General features: G+C 41.3%; 1 protein-coding gene across 1 annotated transcript; it reads left to right on the forward strand.

Moving 5' to 3' along the window:
* Positions 1 to 2,570: 2,570 nt before the first annotated feature.
* ZFP91 (ZFP91 zinc finger protein, atypical E3 ubiquitin ligase) lies at positions 2,571 to 20,007 on the forward strand. The gene is made up of 11 exons (XM_063116897.1): positions 2,571 to 3,128; positions 4,642 to 4,667; positions 6,623 to 6,838; positions 7,278 to 7,314; positions 8,483 to 8,569; positions 9,023 to 9,151; positions 13,669 to 13,719; positions 14,888 to 14,966; positions 16,080 to 16,194; positions 17,185 to 17,284; positions 17,476 to 20,007. The coding sequence occupies exons 1-11, from the start codon at positions 2,710 to 2,712 to the stop codon at positions 17,984 to 17,986; spliced, it is 1,770 nt and encodes a 589-aa protein (XP_062972967.1). The 5' UTR covers positions 2,571 to 2,709; the 3' UTR covers positions 17,987 to 20,007.
* The last annotated feature ends 3,325 nt before the right edge of the window (positions 20,008 to 23,332 follow it).

Raw genomic sequence — 23,332 nt, forward strand, 5'->3', positions numbered from 1 at the left:
CAGAGTTAAGAGTTTAATTTGCTTTATTTATAAATAAGTTACAAAAAATAAACATTTTGAAAACTTCCTCCTAATGCCATTCATACTGGCAGAATCTAAAGTGATGTTCACTTCTTAATTAGATTATATGATTTGCCTGAGACACAGAAGAGTGATTGTAATTAAGCAGTTAGCAGAACCTTAAAAAAGAAAATGAAAAGAGGCTAACAGTACAATCCCGTGCATATTTATTTATTTATTTACTACATTTTTATACAGCCCAATAGCCGAAGCTCTCTGGGCGGTTCACAAAAACCGCCCAGACTATTTAAAAGTAAGTGCCTCTGAGTTCAATGGGATTTATTTATTTTTCTGTCAAATGTATATGGCAGATGCCATTGAGGTGGTTTGCAGTCATAAAAACCAAAACAATAACTGCAAGAATAAAATTATCAAAACATTAAAAATATTACATAGATAGAAGTAAAGTTAATAACCACCACCCTGGAATCTGCTAAGATATGGAGTGGTATATAATGCTGTAAATAAATAAATATTTAAAGCAACAGATAACAGATTAAATGCCTGTTGAAGGGGAAGGTCTTAACCTGGCATCTAAACATATACTGTGAAGATGCTGGGCAGATCCCCCTGGAAAATGCATTCCATAGACAGCGGCCACTACAGAGCAGGCTGTTTCCCTAATAATTACTTGCTGCACCATTGTGGGAGGTGGCACCCATAGAAGCCACTGCAGGTGGTCTTAGCCATTGGGTAAGAACATATGGGAGAAGATGCTCCTTCAGGTAGATTGTAGCCTAAGGCTGGAGAATAAGGGAGAAATTCTAACCCCATTGTAAAGCCTCCCAAAGTGGCATATGTGCTGTTCTACCAGTGAAGGAGACATTAGTGGGATGACAGAGCTTGACTCCTCTGGCACACTGGTGGAAAGCTCTACTGGCACAGACGCTCCCCGATAGAACAGGGGAAAACAGCATGTGTCAGAGGCATGTGTGTATACCCTAAATCCAAAGCTTCTTCATTTTCCCATCATACCCATAGAAATGGTGCAACTCTATGTTAGCCCTGGGGGTGATGTAATTCAGTTAATTTCCTCCCATCGTAGTCAATGGGAACAAAAACATGTCTCCCTATCTCTTGCCCTGACCACAACAAAACAGTAGGGCAATGGATGTGGTGCTCACTCCACAAGCTGATTCTGAGTTACTGGATCATACCTCCTAGAGAATTTTGGATTTGATCCCTGCATCATTTGATCATAAGTAAATCTCACTGCCACCACTATGGACAGAGCAATCCTAACTCACATTTGTGTCTGGTGGGCTGAATTCCATCCACAGCCTGGATGTTTCCCATCCCTCACATAGGCAATATTGAGCTAGATAAGGGATCAGCGATTTGTGGCCCTCTGGCTGTTTTGGCCTATAGCGCCCACGATCTCTCATCTGCTGGCTACAGCAGATTAAAGTTATAAACCAAAACATATGGAGGACTACAAGTTGTCCCCTTCCTGCACTAAATGAACCAATGGTCTGACTCAGCATAAGGCAGATTCCAATTTTCCACTAAACCCCTATCCTTTTATTAAAAAAAAAGTATCACCCATCTTTAGCTTCTTTTGACCTGTTTTTTATGTCACGTATGATCATTTCAAAGCATTGTAATGGAAAGCGCATCAATCCCTGCCGGTTTTATTTGAACGTTTACTTCATCGTCCTACTGCTCTTCTCCGTCAAAGGCCCAGCATTGGGAAAAGGCGGGATACAAATAATAATAATAATAACAACAACAGATTTTGGGAACCGCAAGTCTCGGAGAACGAGTGAGGCTGTCTCGTTTTACCAGTCTGAATACTTTTAAAACTACTGATCCCATAATGCTAGCACGATAGGCACCTGCGCAGTTCCAACAGCGAGAACGGAAATGCGTGCGTCCTTCGCAAGTCCCGCCTCCCCCCTTTCGGACGCCATTTTGTCACCGACTTTCACCCGCCGCACGACGGTGCTTTTTTTTTCTTAAAGGAGAAGCTACAATGTTTTTTTTTAAATCCCGCCTCCGGGCATGAATCTCCAGAAACCGCGGACGTCGGGAAAACGAGGGAACAGACTTTCGGCAGGTACCGGCTCTCTTTTCGTTTCACTCTTGAAAGCAGAGGCTCGAGGCTACCACACCGGCCTACCCTGCGAGGGGTGGGCGACTACGACAAGAATAGGAAGAACGGTTTTTTGAGAACAGTATCACTGCGCAGCACTAAGCGCTCCGCAGCTCGAGGCAGAGCGTGCGGAAGCCTCTATAACGGGGTCTCCTCCGCAGGCGAACGAAGATCAATTTAACTTGGCGCGCGAGACGTAAACTGTTAAACGGCTCAGTTCTACGAAGCGCGCGCGCCACGGCCAGAATTCCGACCGCGCGCGAGCGCGCTCTCGGTGACCCTCGCTCGTTGATTGGCTTGTAGCAAGTCAGCCCGGCTTACTACTCGGGTTGGCTGGCTTAGGACAGGGGTGGGTGGGGTGTGTCTTGCATCTTTTCTCCTGATTGGCTGACGTGGGGGGATCTTGCGTCCTGCTCGAACTCCGAACCCGTTCTTGATTGGCCTCGGGCCCACGCGAGGGAGGGGGTCTGTCGTCCAGAGGCGGGGTGAGCGGCGAGCGCTGCTGTCAGGAGCAGGAGGGGGAGCCGCTGCTGGGGCCCCCTCCGCCAGCTGCTCTGATGCCGGGGGCGTCCGAGCAGGCGGAGACCCAGCAGGAAGAGCCGCCGCAGCCGCCGTCGGAGCAGCAGCAGCAGCAGCAAGCGACAGAAGAGGAGCCGACTCCGCCTCCCAGCGGCCGCCGGCGTCCCCCGCCTCCTCTCACAGTCACTGTCGAGCAGGGGGAGGAGTCCAGCGGCAGTCGCGTACTCCGGGGAGGCCGGGAGCGCGGACGGGCTGCTGCAGCCGCCGCCGCCGCCGCCGCCGCCGCAGCTGCTGCCGCCTCACGCCGAAGGAAAGCCGAATACCCGCGCCGCCGTCGCAGCAGCCCCGGCGCCCGGCAGAGCCAGGAGCCGGAGGAACTTCCGGGCGCGGAGGCCGAACCGCCACCAACCGTCGCCCCGCCCGCCGCTCCCTGCAGGAAGGGAACCCCACGCGGCGCGTGAGTATCCGTGCATGGCTCGCTTCCAGGAGTTCTCGCGCGGGGAGGGAGGATGGGGGCTCCACTCCGTCACGCACAGTTCTGACGCTACGCCGTCCCCGAGGAAGGGCCAGTGGCTTCGTAAGGGCACTGCTCTCTTTCTTGGATAAGAGCAAAGGCCCATTGAGCCCCACATTTCATTTCCCACCCTGGCCAGTCAGGTGGCAGCAGGACGAGAAGGCAGCCCTCATCCCCCGTTTGCTCCAAATTCTGGTATTTGGAAGCATATTTTTACTAAATGCCATCAAGTTATTATTATTGTTGTTATTATTATATTTATTTGTATCCCGCCTTTTGCCCAATCCTGGGCCTCAAGGTGGTATTACAAAGTTTAAAACATACATTTTAAAACATGGGGGGGGGGTGGAATGTAAAAAAAAAAAGTTTAAAATTCACAACAAAATTATAAGTCAGTAGGGGGAGAAAACAAACAAACAGGGGGACAGGACCCGCCCCCAAAGGAGCCTGCCTCTTAAGTTGAACTTCATATTGTGTCATAGTTGTCATTTGCCTCTCCTCCTCCCACCCTCCCTGCCACAGTCTTTTCATTTGGACTCCAGTGCTCTAATGGAAGTTGTTTTAGCTTTCTTGTTTTACATGCCACTGCGTTAAGCTGGCATGCAAAACTGCTCAGAGTTAGGCAGCATCAGTTATATATCAGTTATGTATTGATAATTGAGTATTTAGTGTGATGCTGAGTGTACAGTGCAATCCTATGCATGCTTTCTTGGAAGTCAGGCCTGCAGTGTTTACCAAGGCTTACATCTGAATAAATATCCTTATAATTATTTCAAATTGGGCACATGGTAGGCCTTAGGAGGTGTATGGGATGCCAGCAACTGTGTAGGATGCAAACAAATTTGCATGCTCAATGGACAATATTGCCAATTAGAACTTAAGGGATTCCTACTAGAATGGAAATGTGGACACAAGTCCCTGACCCCTGCAAGCCCAGTTTCTGTATTGAGACAACTTTTCTTATAGCTTGTTGAGTGTGTAAATGAGACAGTGATTGAGAGATAACAGGTGGAAGGCAGAGAGAATATGCTGAAAAACTTTATTGAAATCAAGGATACTTCAGAAACATTTATGGCCACAATTCCTCTGTTGGAGGCGCTTGCATTTTTCCTAAACCTGTAGTATTAGCACTTGTAATCAGGCTGTGTACCATTTTTATTAGTAGTATACTGTCCTTTCTCTGAGGAAGTCAAGCAGTTGTATGTGGTACTCCTCCTCCCAATTTTATCCTCACAACCACCCTGTGAGACTGAGTAGGGATTTGGACCTGGGTCTCCCCAGTCCTGGTCTGACACTCTGCACCAGACTGGCTCTCCTTTCTTACGATGAAACTATTCAAGAAGAAATCTGCATCTTGCTGAAGCAGTTCTAGTTCTTGGAATGAGTTTTACCTTTGATTCTGTTGTGTTCATGGCTACAGCAGAAATTTATCACTTGTTTTTAATTTTTATTTCAGATACCTCGATAAATCTACAGTGAAAGGTAAGATTTTAATGCCCTTCATAAAATCATAATTTGCTAGACAAGATTACAGTCCTATTTAGCTCAGCGATCTCTATCCAGGTGGTGACCAGTCAGATGCCCCTGAGAGAAGATCACAGGAATGATAGTGATTTGGTAATTGAGGTGTATTTCTTATAGACATTTCATTTTTAACTATCATTGGTAATAACAGTTAGTTGATATGATCTTGTGTAATTGTTTGTAAAGTTGCATAAACTCTAATGGCTCAAAACATCTCATGGCAATGAGTTCTATGAGTTAATGTGGCACTGTGTGAAGTACTTCCTTCTGTCAGTCCTGAAACTACTGCTAACTTCATGAGATAGATGAGTGCCATCTGCATGCATTTAATTGCCAATTATATTTGAAAACTTCAAATAATTGCCACCTTTATTTTACACATGTTGTTCATTTACTCTTCTAGAAGATAGTAGTTCAAGTTTGGATACCTCTCCAGTGCCTTCATTTTAAAATTAATGCGAACAATTCAATTTGTAGCATTACAACTTTCATTTCATTAGTATTTTTATATATATATTTTTACCTATTTTGACATCCTTTTGACAACAGTTTACTGCTTTTCTGGATGGTTTTTTGCTTCTGATGTATTTAAAGACAATTTCTCTATGTTTAATAGCTTTAGTATATTTTTCTGACTGATACTATAATTAATATTTCTAGCCAGGATAGCCAAATTTGTATTTGAAACTGTGATATCTAAAACAGAGTCTGGTAACTCCATCCTGTTGTGATTAACGTTGACTGCAACTTGTATCCTCTTGCGTGGAGGCTGGGGTTTGATCAGCTTCTCCTTGGACCTTAAAAAAGTTTTGGTAGCTACATTATTTGTCTCTTTTTAAAAACTTAGCTGCACTTGAAAGCTTATTATTTTTTACGAGTTGTAGAGGGCTGATAATCAAGACTGAGTGTCACTGAAGCAGTTTTTTTTTCTTTTAGAAGATTTTCATTTTTGTATAAGGAAGGACACATTTGCTACTGTTTGTATCAATAAGGGACATGTGACTACTAAATCTGCAGTCCTGTTGCTTCTCCCAAATGCTCAGTATTGTTCCATCTTTAAACATACAAAATCATGTAAAGTTGCTGCAGAAAGTAAAATATTTGGGGGAAATTTATAAGAGGTTTTGTGTAAATGTCTTCTTTTTTTCCTCTTTTTCTTTCTTTTTTGGCTGTGCAGTGGCTCAAGTTTTTCTATGGTGGCAGAAAAGCTATTGGCCTGGTTTTCATGTAATGAGAAGCCGGCATGGATGAATTTCCTTGAGGGCTTTATTGTGGTGGCGGCTGTCATTTTGAATATTGGTGCATGGTAGGAGCACACTGTAGTTTCTTGTTAGGTGCAAGCCCAGTGAGGGTGGATTATTGGGGTGGCTGACAAGCCACCTGTAACCGTAAAACAGCCCCTACAATCCACCCTCACTAGGTTTGCATGTAATGAAAAACTGTGATGGCAGGAGGGCTCGGATTGCCAACTTGGTGCTCATAGGTGCCAAAACCCACCTTACCTAATAAGCCACATTGGGCTGCAGTGATCATGCCAACCAGGTCAGAGTATATTAGCTAAATGATATTGCTAGTGTGCTTCAGATCAACATTTGTTGATTTCTCCCCTTTCTCATACACAGGCTTTTAGTTTAGTTTGTGGGGAGAGACAATACAGAAGTATTGGTAGCCTAGTAAAACTGCTGCAAATAATTGGCAGAATCCTAAGCGATTTGCTCTGTATCTTTTTATGGTGTGTCAACTCCCAACTTGTTGCTCTTTGTGAAGCATAGGCTGATATATATGTGGATGAGTGGTTCTGCCTTCCCAGGAGGAGAGTGAAATAGGTTTTGGTCTATTCCAACTGCATGATTCTAAAAACACCGGTTTCACTTCTTGATCAGGTATTCCATTGTATATATTTATATCAACAGATCCCAAAGAAGAGACAGAAGAGGAAGAAGTCTCCAATATTATTGCTACTGCAACCCCAGTCAGTACAGCCAGGCCCAGTCGAGGTTGGCGTAGCAACAGGGCAACTGCTGCCATTCATCAGTGTGATGCAGAGAATTCACGGAGCTCTAGATCCAGGACTGGGTCCCTGCAACTCATCTGCAAATCAGAACCAAACACAGATCAGCTAGAATTTGGTATGGCTCCATTTAGTCACTGGAAAATGAAAACAAGAGTACATTCAGTGGATCGTTGTAATCCTTATTTATAAGAGGAATATTTTAAAGCTATATGTTTGTATACAGTCAGTATCATGATGTAAAGCTGTTGATTACTGTTAAATAGTTTTACCTCTGATAAACACGTACAAAGAGATAGGATGCAAGTATAGTTTAACCGTTAAAATCCAAACTAATCATTAGGGTGGCGCAAACCTCATTTGATTGTCATAGATGTCTGTGTCTTGGACAAGTCATTTCCATGTATTTTGTTTCCATTGTGTAAATAGAATTTCCCAGTCATGTCATGTTGTTTTCATGTAGGGCTGTACTGATGGAAACTGCAAATTCTGAGATGCAGATTAATCACTGCCCAGACTTTTATGCATGCCTAAAGATGTCTTTGTTTGTTTTTTAGAGGTTACAGAAGAGCATTCGTCTCCAGCTGGAATCAGGTTAGCTTTATTCTTCCCTATCAAATGTAGTGGTGGCTAGAAGGCTGATTTGGACACAACCCTTGTTCTGAAAAATTAGCTCTTAGGGCTGCAGTATTATTTCATTGTAGTTGGAGAATATAACTATAACAAATGCCTGGTAAGACAATAAGTTGATACATTGTATTGAATGATTGAAGAGGCTAAGTCTTCAGTGTAAAGGACTTTGAATTTGCTGAAGGGAAGGGCTTGTCCAGTCACAACATATGTCTTTAAACTGTTTTCCAGTTTGGGAATTTACTGTACTATAGTGGCATTTTCTACTCCAATATATGGCTGTGATCATTCACCTCAGGTGTCTGACTGCTGCTTAGTCCCCTGAAAATGGAGTCCTATGGGGATGAACACATGGCTACACTGAGGTCTACTTGTGAAAGACATTAAGTGGAGTTATAGGGTAGTTTCATAGAAGCTGTGGTGGTGGGCCTTCTCGTGTCAGAAATGGCTCTGTTGGGACCAACAGAATTGTTATTTTTATGTAGTATCTCTGGCAGGTCTTATGATCCTAAGCTGAAACTCCATTACATTAATCTGTCTCCACAGGGGAGGGGAAATTTGGGGTTATCATCCCAGGTTCTCTTTGATCTGATGCCACTAGCAATGGTAACTGACCATGGTGGTTTGAAGCATTGTGGCTTTAACTGTTGTTGTCTGTCTCTTTCATATAAATTAAGATTCCTCCACTTCTTTGCGTTGGAGACAAGCTCATTCTTGTTTTTTTTCTGGGCTTAAGTTGCTATCTCTTTGAATTCTTCTAAATTGATAGGCAGATAGAAAATTTATCATTTCAGCTAAAGCTATTATTAGGAAAACAGAAAAGGATTTTGATTATGTCAATTTTGTTTATGTCGCGCCAGCGTGAAAATCCATTTTCTGTTACTGGATTTGCTGGTGCAGGTCCTTAGATAGTGAACAGATAGTATGCTATCTCTGTCAGATGTTCTTGAAGAGCTTGCTCTGTCCTTCATAGCAAGTCTGACTCCCCCTACAATGCTGCCTATTGTCCAGTGTGCACACTGTATAATCAGTGTAAGACACAGAAGAAGAATTTGAATATATATATATTCTGTTCAGGGATATGTGGATTTATGAATAAGTTCTGTTCAATACTTTTTCCTCCTATCAACAGTGATGAAGAAGAAATGTTCATCAGTGAAGAAGAGGTTCCCTTCAAAGATGATCCCAGAGATGAAACCTATAAACCCCATTTAGACAGGTGCTGTCTTCTATTTTCCAGACAGAGAATACTTGAATGTTATTGGTCTGATTTATTGAGAATGTTATTGGTCTGATTTATTGAGAATGTTATTGGTCTGATTTATTGAGAATTAATAGAATGTCCCCCTTTGAGGACTCAAACCAGATTTTCAGTATATTACGTTTCCACTATCATGAGGAACTGGGCTGTTTAAAATAAATAAATAAAAGGCTGTGCATATGCATGCTTAGTAACTACACGGATGAGAAGCATGAAGGGCTGAAATGTTTAAATCAAGGGGGTTGGACTAGATGGCCTAAATGTCTCCTTCCAACTCTAGGATTCTATCTATGCCTCAAAAGTTCATATTGAAGTACTGCCTAAAAGCTTCAAGAAGAGATAAACTAGAAAACTCAACTAGAGAGGAAAGGTTTCCTTAAGTATATAAATATATGATGTCTGTTTTTACAGAGAAGCTCCAAAGCAAAGAAAAAAAGCTGGAAAGGGAAAAGAAGAAAAAGAGAAACAGAAAGAGATAAAAGTGGAGGTGGAAGTCAAAGAAGAAAGTGAGTTTCGGGAAGATGAGGAGCCACCTAGAAAGTAAGTAGGCTTCTATGGCTTTGTGTACAAGCCTTTTATCCTGAGTGATTAATACTTCAAACAAAACTAAAGACCATGCAAGCGCTTTAGACTGAATCTGGATGTCAAGAGGAATTCTTCCTATATCACCAGTGCTATGAAGGAACAAGGCAGGTTGGCGGAGCTCACATAAAGGAGCAACACCGACCTGCCTCCTTTCAGGCACAGGCCTCCTTTCTGTTCCTTTTGGGACTTCCCCTAGGAAGTGCTAAATCTCCCTTGTGTAAGCAGTGGGTCCAGCTTGCAGAACAGAATTGGCGGGACCTAATGTGTGCAGAAGGGAATTGACGGGGCAGAAAGGAATCTGCAGGAGCATAAGTGCCCCTTTGGATTCTGCCCTATATTTCCAGGTAGAAGTAACTTTTATGTGCTCAGCTTCTGCCATATTTGGAGTTAAGAACCTTATGTTTAAAAAAATAATAGCAAGGCCATCTGATGGCTAGAGAAATTACTATGTGCAAATACTAAAGGCCACTTTGTGGTTATCAAACCTTCTAAGCCCTGTACACACTTTTTGTATTAATTTATTGCTTTTGAAGATTGGCTTCTAAGCATTTATAAGAAATTACCCACAGTCATGTTGTGAGGTCTTGGCTTATATAGATGAGACCTAGAAACTTGCAATATTTTTTAATTTGGATATTGGGGGTGCAGTCCATTGTAGCATGAGTGGAAGTTTGCTCACACCACAGGTATTTGGGGGAAGGGGGAACACAAATAACATTGCAAGTTCCTTCTCTCCTCCTGCAGCTTCCTGTGCTTCTCCCCCCTCCCCCATTACCTATGGACAGTGCTCCAGCCCTACAGAGCAGGTTTTAGGGCAGGCAGACAGAAGGGGAAATTTCTCCCTTATTTTGCTGACAGAGACATTTTTTCTTTTATTTACATAGATTTATATAGTGCTTTTCACTGAACTAGCATAGCAGTTAGCAATAATATAACCATAAAGATATAGCAACAATAATAATAATAATGCAATAAAGTAATTACTGGTAAGCAACAAAACTCGTAATTCAACAGGCTGGGTCACTTCAGGGAAAGCCTGCATGAAAAGTTGTGACTTAAACAGATGTCTAAAGATCAAAATAGATGGTGCCTGTCTAATGTCAATGGGGAGCATGTTCCAGAGGGTGGGTGCTGCAATACTAATCACTCTGTTTCCTGAGGCAAAGGCTGCACCATCAGAAATGCTCCTTCTGAGAACTGAAAGGACATAAGGGGATGTAAACTTGGTAATCCCTAAGGTAATCTGATTCCAAGTTGTTTAGGGCTTTATTATATTATTATTATTATTATTAATAATAATAATAATAATAATAATAATAATTTTATTTATTTGTTACCTGCCTCTCCCTCTGGATTGAGGCAGGGTACAACACAAATAAAAACATCATAAAATACAGAAAACTAATTCAAACGTTTAAAACCAGTGCATGTTAAGAACAGAACCTTAAACATTGGCCCAGTTACTGCAGTACTGGAGTACGTAATTGGATATGTAATTAGATCCTTTGGTCATGTGCTATACACAAACTAAGCTTAACACAATTTCCAGGTTTAGAAAAAATATGGAAAACTCCTGTATCATTTCCCCATGTTGTAATCGCTTAAGATAGCAAGAAACAAGTGAATTAACTGCATTTGAAATTCATTTTTATGTTATTGTGAATGAGCCCAGTCACTCCTGCTGCAAGTGTGAGTGACTAAACAACCATGGAGCTTCTGTCCATCTTTTGGTTAGTATTATATGTGTACTAGGATTTCTGGCTTGTCTGTTCCCTGACACATCATAGAAAGAACCTGTGGTTTGTTGATGGGTTTCTCTGATATGTCAGGGAACAGAAGCCAGAGCTCCTGTCTTGTACATAATGTTTACCAAACCACAAATGGAAAGTCTGTGGGTGTTTAGCTGCTTCTGCTTGCAGTGGAACTAATCGGACTTGTTCACGGTAGTCCACAATTTTTTTAAAATGTCTGTTATGATGTGCAAACCAGACCAATGTCTTTGCAACTTTACAAAAAACGAATGAACTTCTCTACCTTTCCATAATTCAAAGATCTCATTTCCATCATCATTTATTAATAGAGAACTCAATTTTCCAAGTGTAGATCCAAATATAATCAAAATGGCACCATCTCCACACAAGAGAGAAGGTATTAGCAAGATTGGGGGAGCCCCAAGATTTGCAGAAGTTTTAAAAGCAAAAATACCATAAGGTGGGAACCCCCCATAAAATATCCCAGTGATAACTCTGTATGGTAAGTGACAACATAATACTGGTGGATGGTTGGAGTGAAGTTGTGGGGGTTGATGATACAAAGCTGTGATGTGTGGGATATAATGAAGTATCCTGAAAAAAGACATCTCTGCTCGGAACCCTGAATGGGAGTACTCCACACTCGTGATAAAACTATTGCCATGACCCAATGAGGAAATATGTATGTACTGAAGCAGGTGTTGGCTCTTCGAAACATACACATTTAGGGAAGTGTATGTTTAATATTAAACAGATATACAACATTGTTTGCTTTGGCACTGATCACCTTTTATGAGGGACTGAGAATGAAGAGGAAACTAGGCTTTGGTTTCTTCTCACTCTTAAAATGATGTTCTGGATCATACTTAACATAAACTGCTAAAACATTTTTGTCACTGGATGTAGCCACCCTATGGGGTAAAAAAGCTGTATTCTTCCAATAATGTCTAATACAGATTTTTCACCAGGGCTGGTTACAGGGAGCATACAACTCCCCTGTTAAAACAGCTCCACTGGCTTCCACTCTGTTTCCCGGCAGAATTCAAAGTGCTGGTTATGACCTATAAAGCCTTATATGGCTCGGGTCCAGGTTATCTGAAAGACCGTATTCTCCCTTATGAGCCTGCCCATGCTTTGAGATCTTCTGGAGAAGCCCTTCTTTCAGTCCCGCTGTCTTCACAGGTGCACTTGGTGGAACATGGGAGAGGGCCTTCTCGGTGGCTGCTCCAGTGTTTTGGAACCCTCTTCCTGGGGAAGCTAGGCTGGCTCCCTCCTTGATGCACTTTTGGAACCAGACACTGATCATCTTTTGTTCCGACAGGCCTTTGGAGAATTATATTATTATTATTATTATTATTATTATTATTATCCCGCCTTTTGCCCAATGCTGGGCCTCAAGGCGGCCTTACAAAGTTTAAAATATACATGGGGCAGGGGGAGGGAAACAAAACCATAATTAATTTAAAAAAATACACAACAAAATTATAAGACATTAGCATCTTGTAAAATTGTCATGTGTTTTAAACCTTTGTTTTAATATTGAAACAAAAAATATTTTTTGTACATTTCTTTTCCTAGATTTAAAATGTATACGTTTTAAATTTTGTAAGGCTACCTTGAGGCCCAGTATTGGGCAAAAGGCGGGATACAAATAAATATAATAATAATATAATACCACCTACCTCTTGAACATCCAATTTCCGTAGTGTTTTTTTTTTTTTAGAGACATCCAGTCTCCATACATTCACTTGCTTGTTCGTTATTAGTGAGGTCAATGTAATCACAAATAAATGGGTCTGACTAATAAGCCAAACCCTCCCCCAGCTTGAGAGACCTGTCCCCCCTGCATCACACACAGAACTTGGCAAGGCAGAGGGATGTAGTTTCTTTTATATGCTAGGATTTTGCATACAAGGAGAGAAACGATTCCTCCCTCTTTCTCCAAGTCCACCATGGAGGAGATGATTCATGGTTTATCTCCCTTCCCACAAAACTATTGTAAGATATGACAGCAGCAGCAAGACATTGCTTGCGCCTTTACTGAAATCCCATTTCATGGGAGAGAACCCATCCCTTTCTTCCATGGAAAACTTGGGAGGAGGAGGAAAAGTGATGTTTGCCTCCTTTCCTACTAGGCTTTTGCAGTAGGAGGCAGCAGCGTGCCTTCTGCAAAATCCTAGTACACAAGGGGCTTTTCCTATTTTTCCCCTCCTCTTTTCTGAGTTCTCTGTACACACAAAAAGGGTGAGGTTAGTGTGATCACAAATAATGGGTCTGGCTAATTAGCCAAGCCACATTTTTTGGGAATCTTGAGATACTCCTTAATAATAAATAGAATCTCCACCCCCACTCCACCTTAGAAAAATAATTCCTTGTGCAGCTAGAATTGATATCTAAGAGCTGTACTTCTGTTTGCTTAGTTGTGCAGATATGTGCATGGTTGTCTAGTTCTGTTTAGTAGAAATGCATTTACTGAGTTAAGAGTGCATTGTGCAGGAAATATGTATTCCTATGCTGGGACTTCCTTTAATTATGTGGTTATATTTTTGTCATTAACTGATATATTACCTGGAGTATAGATCTCTTTGCTTGCACATCTGCAATTGCACTTTACTGTTGTGTCTTTGTCAGAATATATTTTATATATGGTAATCAGTATAGAAATCTATTAGATAATAATAAAAATAATCATCTTGTTTTGTCTTAATGTTCTTGTTCTAGGAGGGGAAGAAGGAGAAAAGATGACAAGAGCCCACGGCTTCCGAAAAGGAGGTGACTTGCTTTTGTTCTCTGTCCTTAATATAGTGACACAATTGTCTGGTTCAGACGTCATGACTAACTATGGGCTAAACAAGCCATAGTTAGTTGTGGCCATACTAGAGTGAGCACATGCATGGGAGGTAGCGTGCTCTGAACTGCTGGAACATGATAATTCATGGGTTAAACATCTCATGAATTGCCTTTATGTGTGAACTAGGTCATTATGAACTAGCTAACTGAACACTGGTTATCTGACTTTACTGCTTAGACAGATTTTCCCCATGTTTTAGCCTTGTATATAAGATATAGAAGGACACTCTTTTTTCTAGTGAGCTTTGGACAGCAGGCAGCAGCATGTAACAAGTCTATGGGAGTAGTTCCTCTGCTGTACTGTCTGCCAAAAACAATTAGTAGAGTGCTCTCTTGCTCTCCGAGTAGATTAAACTGCAGAGTTTACACTTTCATATCACTTCAAGTGACTTAAATTGTCCTTTTGAATTGCAGGAGTGATTATGTTCCAGCACTGGTTCACATCCCTTCTGTGCTATTTTTCCAATATTTCATTTGTCTCTAAGTTCCTCAAAATTGAGACTGTGTAAAGGTGTGATGTTGGATCACTGTATTTTTATTTTGAAATATTTAATTACAATACTTTAGTTAAGAAGCCATACAGAGTTTACACTACTTATAACATCCATAGTTTAAAAACAACTGATTAGTTCTGTTGGATAAAAGACAAAGTAAACAATGCAGACACTACTGTAAACCATCCCTTTAAAAGGGATAATGACATATCTTGTATATAGTTCTGATTTCCAGATGCTTCATATCCCAAAGAGCTGCTCTGAGACTGGCTGACTATTTAAATGATAAATAGCGTCTATGAAGGTCATGCCCCCAAAGGGAGGGGTGTATAATTTGTGTTGAACAAAACAGTGCAAAGACTATAAAGCTTTTTCAGCAATGGATTTTAGAAACTACACCGACTTCTAATCATGCATTTGTGTTTTATTTTAGTAATGGTAATTGGTGTCGACTACTAAGGCAGCTTCTTACACTGTTCACCTCACGTAGTAGAGAAAACTATTGCTCGCTAATGTGTCAATTAGAAAATAATGATTCAAATGTAGTACATTGATCAGTAGCATACTGTTCCTTCTTCTCCTATGGTTTTTCTTAGGAAGAAACCCCCAATACAATATGTACGTTGTGAGATGGAAGGATGCGGCACAGTTCTTGCACACCCTCGCTATCTGCAGGTGGGAATAATTGTTACAGTCAGTTTGTATCCATTTGTATTGCCTCTGGGAGAGAAAAGAGGAGATGGCCAGCTTTGAATGCTATAACTTCATCTTCTGTTTCGTCTGATATCAGCTTGGCTAATCAAAAGTGCTTCACCTCTCTGATCCACAGCAACTTTAGGAATCTCAAAGGCCTCTTCAGAACTTTTGATGCTCTGCTGAAGCCTCCCTCCCACCTCACTCTCTGTTCGAGATTTTTGCCTCTTTCAGTGCTAAAATGGACTCCATCCACTCTGACTTCCAGTCCCTGCAGTGGGGAAAACTGCACATTTTGAAGCAAATCATGTAACAGCAGCCCAATGTGGCCCTGTTCAGAAGACACCTTAAACCACGGCTTTAACCATGGTGAATAAAGCTTTTTGCCTTATTCACCATGGCTAAAGCTGTGGTTTAAGGTGTCTTCTGAATAGGGCCTGAGTGTTTTAAAAACACAGCCACTTTGGGAAGAGAGGAGAGCGAGAAGGCAATTAAACCCTGCCAATTCCCACTTCCAAATAGCACATCCTCTAAATGGCTTTACAACTGGACTTACCTGGAGGATGTGTGATTGGAATGGAGGCTATATAAATTGCCTCTTTTCTGTTGCTTTTCTGCTCTAACTACCACTGGCTTACTAAATTGGGTTTGTTTTTAAAAGACATTGGGGAACTCTTACATATGTTAGTGTAAAGTTGATGTCTTTGCAGTCCCTTCCCACAGGTGTTTATTGCTTAACAATGCCAAGAGTTTAGTTGACCTTGCTTGGAATTATTTTTATTTGAAAGGATAAAATATGTATCTTGCAAAAGATAGCAATCTGTGGGAAAGTGTAAATATTGAGAAACTTCAGTTAGGTCCTTCTGTCTAGCCTTTTTCACTTAGACACCTGAAAGACCAAGGCCTGTGTAATTAGTGCTGCTTTTCTAAAGCATGTTGCTTTACTATTTAATACATGTTAGTAAATGATATTTTAAATGCTCTGTTGTTTCTCTTTGTACACGTACACTGAAGCACAGTGCTTGGTTTGATCAGTAAAACCTTTTTATTTTAGAATTTTTATCTGTAAACTTGTCTCCTTCCCCCACCCAACAGCATCACATCAAGTATCAGCATCTGCTGAAAAAGAAATATGTATGTCCTCATCCATCTTGTGGGCGACTCTTCCGGCTCCAGAAGCAACTTTTGCGGCATGCCAAACACCACACAGGTAGTATCAGCCATAATCCCCATACTCCTTAGAGGAGAAAAGTGAATAATTTCTTTTTCATTTTCCAGGTGTGAAATGAACAGTGAATGAAAACTTCCTGATCTCATTGTAATTTCAGTGACTTAGAGCAGGGGTTTGGAGGCTTTTTTCTCTGAGAACCATACGCAGTAGCAGGTGTAGCGAATGTATGCATCCACGTGCATATATACATCCAGATGCACGTCCTACAGAAGTATCAGTGTGGTGAACATAAAGTATAATGCGATCAAAACAACAATAAAATATAACAGTAAAAGTGCACATTCTATTGTGTGTTATAGATCATACTTGGCTGGATCACATTTCAGAGCAAGCATGTGTGAACAGTTAAAGCTTTACAATTGATGTGAATAAAATGAAAAACAGCATGGTATGTTAATCTGAGTAACAGTTGCTGTTAGTGCCTATTACGACCATTGATATACATAACTTACTTCAACTATGCCCATGGTGAACAAACTTGGTTCCTTTCAGAGAGACTTGATCTTTGGTCCTTTCTGACTACTTCAGCATGGTTTGTACTGTGTTTTTCTTGCCCTTATTTTTATTTAATCTTAATGCCCACTTCCATAGGTACTAAGGGGGATGTTTCTTAAAAAAAAAAAAAGTTCAAATATGCCCATTCCTCTAAATGTATATGTTAAGGAGCATGATGGCCCTACTAGCATCTTAAAATGGGCAATGTGCAGCACTCTTCCCCTTCAGAGAGAAAACATTTCTTTGTCTGTGATTAGAGCTGGATGTCTTTATGAAAGAAGAAAAGTTAGAATGTATACCTTCATTTTCCAGGGAATGACTTGGGGGTGAGAATGGAAGTATTAGCATTTCAAATGCACTGATTCATTTCCTTCTTAGTATTGTGAGTGGGGGCATAGCAGATTCCAGTTGTACAGATATGGGTCTAAGTTATGAACAAGTCTTGATTATAAGATTCTGTGTGCTGTTTTACAGATCAAAGGGATTATATCTGTGAATACTGTGCCCGTGCTTTCAAGAGTTCCCACAATCTGGCAGTTCACCGAATGATCCACACAGGCGAAAAGCCATTACAGTGAGTAGCATTTTGTTCTTGTCTTGCTTACTCTTGTCTTGAAGATTAGGTTAGCTGTAGCTTTGGCTCCTTTTTCTTAGACTGCCTCTTCTGTGTTCTACTCTTGTTTCTTCTGTAAAACACAAACTTTATTCTGATCAGCGTGTTATTTCCCTCCCCCCCTCCTCTCATCCCACCCCACTTTTCTTTAGATGTGAGATCTGCGGATTTACCTGCCGGCAAAAGGCCTCATTGAACTGGCACATGAAAAAGCATGATGCAGATACCTTTTACCAGTTTTCATGCAATATCTGTGGAAAGAAGTTTGAGAAGAAGGACAGCGTTGTAGCACATAAGGCCAAGAGTCACCCAGAGGTGCTTATTGCTGAAGCACTGGCAGCCAATGCAGGCGCCCTCATCACCAGCACTGACATCCTGGGTTCTAATCCAGAGTCCATTGTCCAGCCCACTGATGGCCAGGGCCTTCCCCTTCTTCCAGATCCCCTTGGGAACACCACTCCAGAAGAGTGCCTATTGCTGAACCCTGATGGGATGCCTAAGGCATATTGCAGTGGGAGTGACCGGGTCAATCTGATGGCCGACGGGAAGATCTTTGTTGGCAGTGCTAGTGGTGAGAGTACAGAAGGGTTGGTCATGAACACGGAGATCCTTGGAGCTACCACTGAAGTTCTAATTGAAGATTCTGATTCTACCGGACCTTAGTGGGAGAGGAGCACATGTGTGTTGGGACAACTTGAACTTGTATTTAAAAGAATAAATGGGGGGAAGAAACTTACTCAGTGCTGAGAAACTAAAACATTTAAATTACTAGTCAAATAACTAAAGGGCCTGCTCCTTCTCTGCCCCACCTCACCCCCCCACCCCCGAATGGATCACTACACATTCTTTCACAGTTCCCTTCTTGGAGAGGAATGTTGCCTTTACCCTGAGATTGACAAAGCAAAAGAATTCTTGCAATGCAGTGAAGGGAAGCAGCCAGAGCCTATCCCCCCTCCCTGCCCTCCCAAAGTAAGCAAACCTCCTGCTTCTTGACCATTTTGCAAGACTGAAGTTGTTTGTACTCTGGACCAGTATCTCATTCTTGGAACCTCCTTTGTTCCTCCAGTTGCATCATCCTGTTCTATGCATTATTAAATTCTGACCCTTGCAGGCTCTTATTTTTTCTTCTAGGGCTTGGGAATATAGCTTGGCACTTTAGAACCTCTCATCAGGATGAGCTGTAAAACAGCATATATTTCTCATTTTTCTCATCCTTCCCCTCTGCCTCTGTAAGAAAGAGAGGGTACTGGCGCTCTGGTGCTCACTTTTTAAAAGAGGGGTGCCATCCTTTTATATAGTTGCTCTGGCTGCAAAAGTCCTGTGTGGGAGAGGCAGTGAGAATGGGTGCTAGGCTTGTAAAAGAAAACTTGCACTTTGAACTTGTCTTGTTTTAAGTTGTGATAACAAATTCCTTATTTATTTGAGGTTTTTTTTTAAAGATCTGTTTTAGTTGCTGTCTAGGAAGGATTTTCTTTCAAAACTGAAAATCCTTTGTAAAAGATATAAAGCAGAAGCAGCCTCTTCAACAAACTATGTTTAGGAACTGACCCTCATCCTACGTGAAGGAAATGGCTAGTGAAAAAGAGTAGGTTTTAGCATCCTTTCTAGTGAACAGTGAAGCTCCTGTTTGCTTCAGCATTTGTTGTTGTTTGGAGGGGGAAGGGTTTCTTTGTGGAGGAGTGATGGCCACTTCAAATATTTTAGCTGCTGCGGTCATTGATCCTTTCCTCACATTTTACTCAATTATGTTGCATTGTTACCTTTGCCTTTCTCTCTAGCTTTGATGGGCTAATGCCATTAAGAGCAGCAAGTCTTGTCTTATGGAAGTTATATTAACTGCTAAATAGCTTGACAGCTCATCCTCTAATACACTCTGCCTCTTAGGCATTTTGATCTGGTCCTTAAAAAACATTAAGAGGCAAAACTGACATTGGGTAGTGGCAACTCCAGTTCTCAGCCATAAATTCCATATTCTCACAGACATGTATCTTCTTCTTTACATGAAATTTGGTGGTTTGGGTATCACTGAGGGTAAAGCATGTCTATATTTTCTGAAGAACATAAAAAGCAACTGTGATTGTTCAAATATTTACTTAGGACATAATTTGCATGAGCTCTTGAGAGCTTATGGTGGCACAATATCTTGGTGATCATAGCCTTTTCTTTTAGTGACCTAGTATATTCATATGACCAAGGACTGAGTTGAGGAATTCTGTTGGGCATGATCATAATTAAACAGTTTCATGTTGCTAACTTGTGTTGGAACAGTGCATATACTCAAGGACAGACATATTTTAGTCTAGAGCTGTATTTCGCATAGTTCTAAGCCCTGCTGTGTAGCACTCACTAGCATTAACTGTACTTATTCCCAGCCTCATCTTTTTACAGTTTTGATTATCTGGAGAAGTCTAAATGCAATTCCTTTACTTGGCTGAAAGGTAAGAATCAACAGAGTATAAGATGAAGCAATCTATTTTAGCCTTCCAGAAGTTTTAACCCATATCACACTGCAATACACAACTAGTGTGTTGCATACAACCTAGGGGCTGTATACTGTACAGGCCTGACACTACTTTGTGATTAAGGTTGGCGCTAGAAAAGTGTTTGCAATTGAAAGCTTGTTATGTGTACTGCTGATGAGGCTGCCCTCTTATCTTGACTACAATATATTGGATTTCACTCTACCACTAAGAACAAAAATATGAATTATTTTTCATCATTGAAGGGACTTGTTTAATTTTCTAGGAAAGAGAGGCTATAAGTAGGTAGTTGGCAATCTACTTGAAGTTCCTTCCCAGCTTGAATTACCCATCAGCCTCTTGCCTGCCTTTTCCTAGACAGCTCTGTTGATCTCTTTTTTTCCCCCATTGGGATGTGTGTATATGGTTTTATTAAAGTAACATTGTTTTCTGTTAAACCAGGACAGTCCCTTGCAATCTAGGGTGGATAATTTCTGGTTTAGATTTATGAACTGAAACTGTTTGTCTTGACACAGTGTTCCTGCTGCTTCCCTTTAATGTCTCTCCCACCATAAGCATGCAGTTTTGCTTCAATCAATTATTATAGTAGTTGCAATAAACTATTTTCTTCTAGTAAGCTTTTTTCCCATGGGAAGGAAGCATGGTGCTGGGAGCTAAAGCTATATAATATCCTTCCCTATGTAATACGGGATAGTTTACAGTAACTAATTAGACATTGACCCACTCCAGATGCAGTTCCATAGTCTTGTCCTATCTGTAAACTCACTCTGGCTCTGTAAGCTTTGGATCTCCTTCCTGATAATGCGAGGGATGGCATATATCCCCCTTTCAGGAGGTGAAGCAAACTTATTTCCTAGTCAGATGTGTATGGATTCTCTTTTCAGCATTTTATCGGAACAGCGAGAGAGTAGAACTGATCAGAATAGGAAGCTCGGGAGTTTATCAAGGACTAGTGTACTTAATGTGTGTGAAATGGTCCATCTGCTTCGAATAGTTTCTGAACAACAGTACAATGCTGAAGCCTTTGCAAGGGGTGGGGGAAAGAACTGTTCGATCTCTGGAGAAGCTTTCCAAAGTGATAGTGAAGAGCTGGGGGGAAACTGCACTAGCATTGTGAATCCTACCGGAGAGGGGACAGGATTTGCAATACTTAGCAGAACTACCGGACGTAGTAGCCACTGGGTGGCAACAGAGCTGTGTTGCATTGTGGCACACCCCTATTTTTTAGTGTTAAGTGAAGGGATGGTTGAGTTGACAAGTCTTTGATTGCTTAAAAGCCTTGTTGCATACAAAATTTTCCCCAAAGTGATGGTGGAGATTTGGGGCGGGATGCCAGGGGGAAGGGCAGTGATCCATGTTGATAAAGGGTTGTGTATACAAAAGTAAATAAAACAATAAAAAGGGATACTCTTGTTTTTCATCTCTTGTCTTTAAGCTGGGTAAGCCATAACCAAAATAAATACTTAAAGGGGAAAATATCTTTTGTGTCTTGTTGCATGCTAACTATATGGAGAATGTGCAAGCATGAAGGAGGTTGCTTCCCATAACCCCAGACTAGTGCAGGAGCCTATGTGGAGCATTTTCATGCCACCAGAGGGGTCTGTGAATAAAGCAACCATGTGTGGGGATAATTAAACACCCTACCCATTACCCACTGCCAGAAGGAAATGTGCTAAACATGTTTGCCAGGGAGGGCACATGGATGGTCCTACCTAAAGGATTGATTCACTCATATAATTCCTAAGAGATTGCATCACCACATTGGAGAGATACCAGAAGAATCGCCCTGGGTTTATTTAAAGTGCTACTGGATTCTGTTACAACAGGTTGAGCTTCTGTAGATTGTCTCTTGCTCCAATAAAATTGGGATTTCTTTAGACTGGAAAAGCTAGCCGCTATTGTGATTCTCAAATGTCTTTGGCTAGCAACTTCTTTGGTCCCATCACAAGTTGGCAGAGAAGTCAGAACAGGAAATTAAGGGGAGGAGTGATACTTATAAAGGTCCATGGTTCGATCACCTTTGGTAACAAAAGTGAAGAACCATTGAATTAGCACCCATATTCAGGGATGAAAAAAGTTCAGGCAGAACAAAATTTTCTAAAACAAATTTGGAGGGTTGTGTGGGATTCCAGTGTACCAAACTGATGAAGGAAATGATCTGCCTCATTTGCATACCTGGCAGCATGTCTTTTAGGAAAGTTTGTGACAATTGCACCATATAGGAGTGAGTCAACACCATTGGAAAGTGGCTAGAACGAAATGCCATTCCAGAGAGACGTACTCATTTAAAGCCATATCCCCGAGGCCTTGTACATATGGCAACATTACACTAACGGAGGAAATGTTCTTCACGCTAGTTCTAGAATCATTGCTAGAATCATTGCTAGTAGAATAGATAACTACAATCGACTGAAGAACGTTACACCATCAGTCAACTCTGAGGTCATGGCTGCTACACAGTTTTAAAAAATAAAATAATAAAAAGCAGGAATAGAAAACTTTCTAACCTCCTCCTGAAATTGTGAACAGGGAAACATAATTAGTACAGAAAGAAACTGACTGGGTCCCCTTTGCTAATCAGAGGGAAATGATGTAGCATCTGTTTTGTCATGTGCCTCTTGTCATCCGTCCCGTTGCACTGCAAACCCACTCTGCCCCCCACAGAGCTGCTTTTCACTGGTGTTGTGAACTGGGTGTCATGCTAAAAATGTTTGTATGTGCTCTTATATAAAGTAGGGAGCACCACACAGAAACAATCTCAAACAAATCACCCAAATGAAGCCAACCATAGTGGCTTCCCAGAGGAACATGAACCAATGTCTCATTTTCAAAAGATTAGAAGCCTGCTTTAGAGTTCTTTGTAGAACTCTTCAACTTCAGCTGTTCAGAGTTAAAAGTGGGGTAGGAGTGTTGTCTTTCCAGGCTAATATGTACCTAGCTGAGCCAGTCAGCGTTAGCTTTTCTAAGGAAAGGAGCAGGAGCAGATATTTAGATAATACTGCAATAACAATTAGATTAGGCCCTGCTAAAAGGATTTGTATTACGATTGCTCTTCCAAATAATGGTGAATGGTTTATTAACATTAGATCGATGAAGCAGAATGATTTTACAATTAAAACTATCCAGTAAAAGGTGAACCACTGGTAGGACCAGATTCCTTTTGTGCCTTCACCATGAATAGTTCATCTTTGCAGCACTAAATTTACAAGGATTAGCAGGTCAATGGCCTGGCTATTGGCAAATCAAAAGAAACACGGTGGAAAATAATACGGGGAAGAAGACGTAAGTGAGCCACAGGAAAAAGAAAAGGGAGTGTGTGGGAGCAGACAACTTCTGGTCTACGGAGCTTGTAAGAGTGGGTTGGGGAGAGTGTGAGTTGAAGGAAATGCTTGTGCTGATCTCACAGGGTTAAGCTGCTCTGCCAGGAATTTGCAGCTTCTCCCCGGGCTGGAGTGGTGGTGGTGGAGGGAGAGCTAGGAGCAGAAGTGGAGAATTTTCTATTGGTCTGGAATGTATGAGCTGAGCAAGG

The sequence above is a fragment of the Elgaria multicarinata genome, chromosome 2 (genome assembly GCF_023053635.1).
Source record: "Elgaria multicarinata webbii isolate HBS135686 ecotype San Diego chromosome 2, rElgMul1.1.pri, whole genome shotgun sequence".
NCBI classification, from domain to species: Eukaryota; Metazoa; Chordata; class Lepidosauria; order Squamata; family Anguidae; genus Elgaria; species Elgaria multicarinata.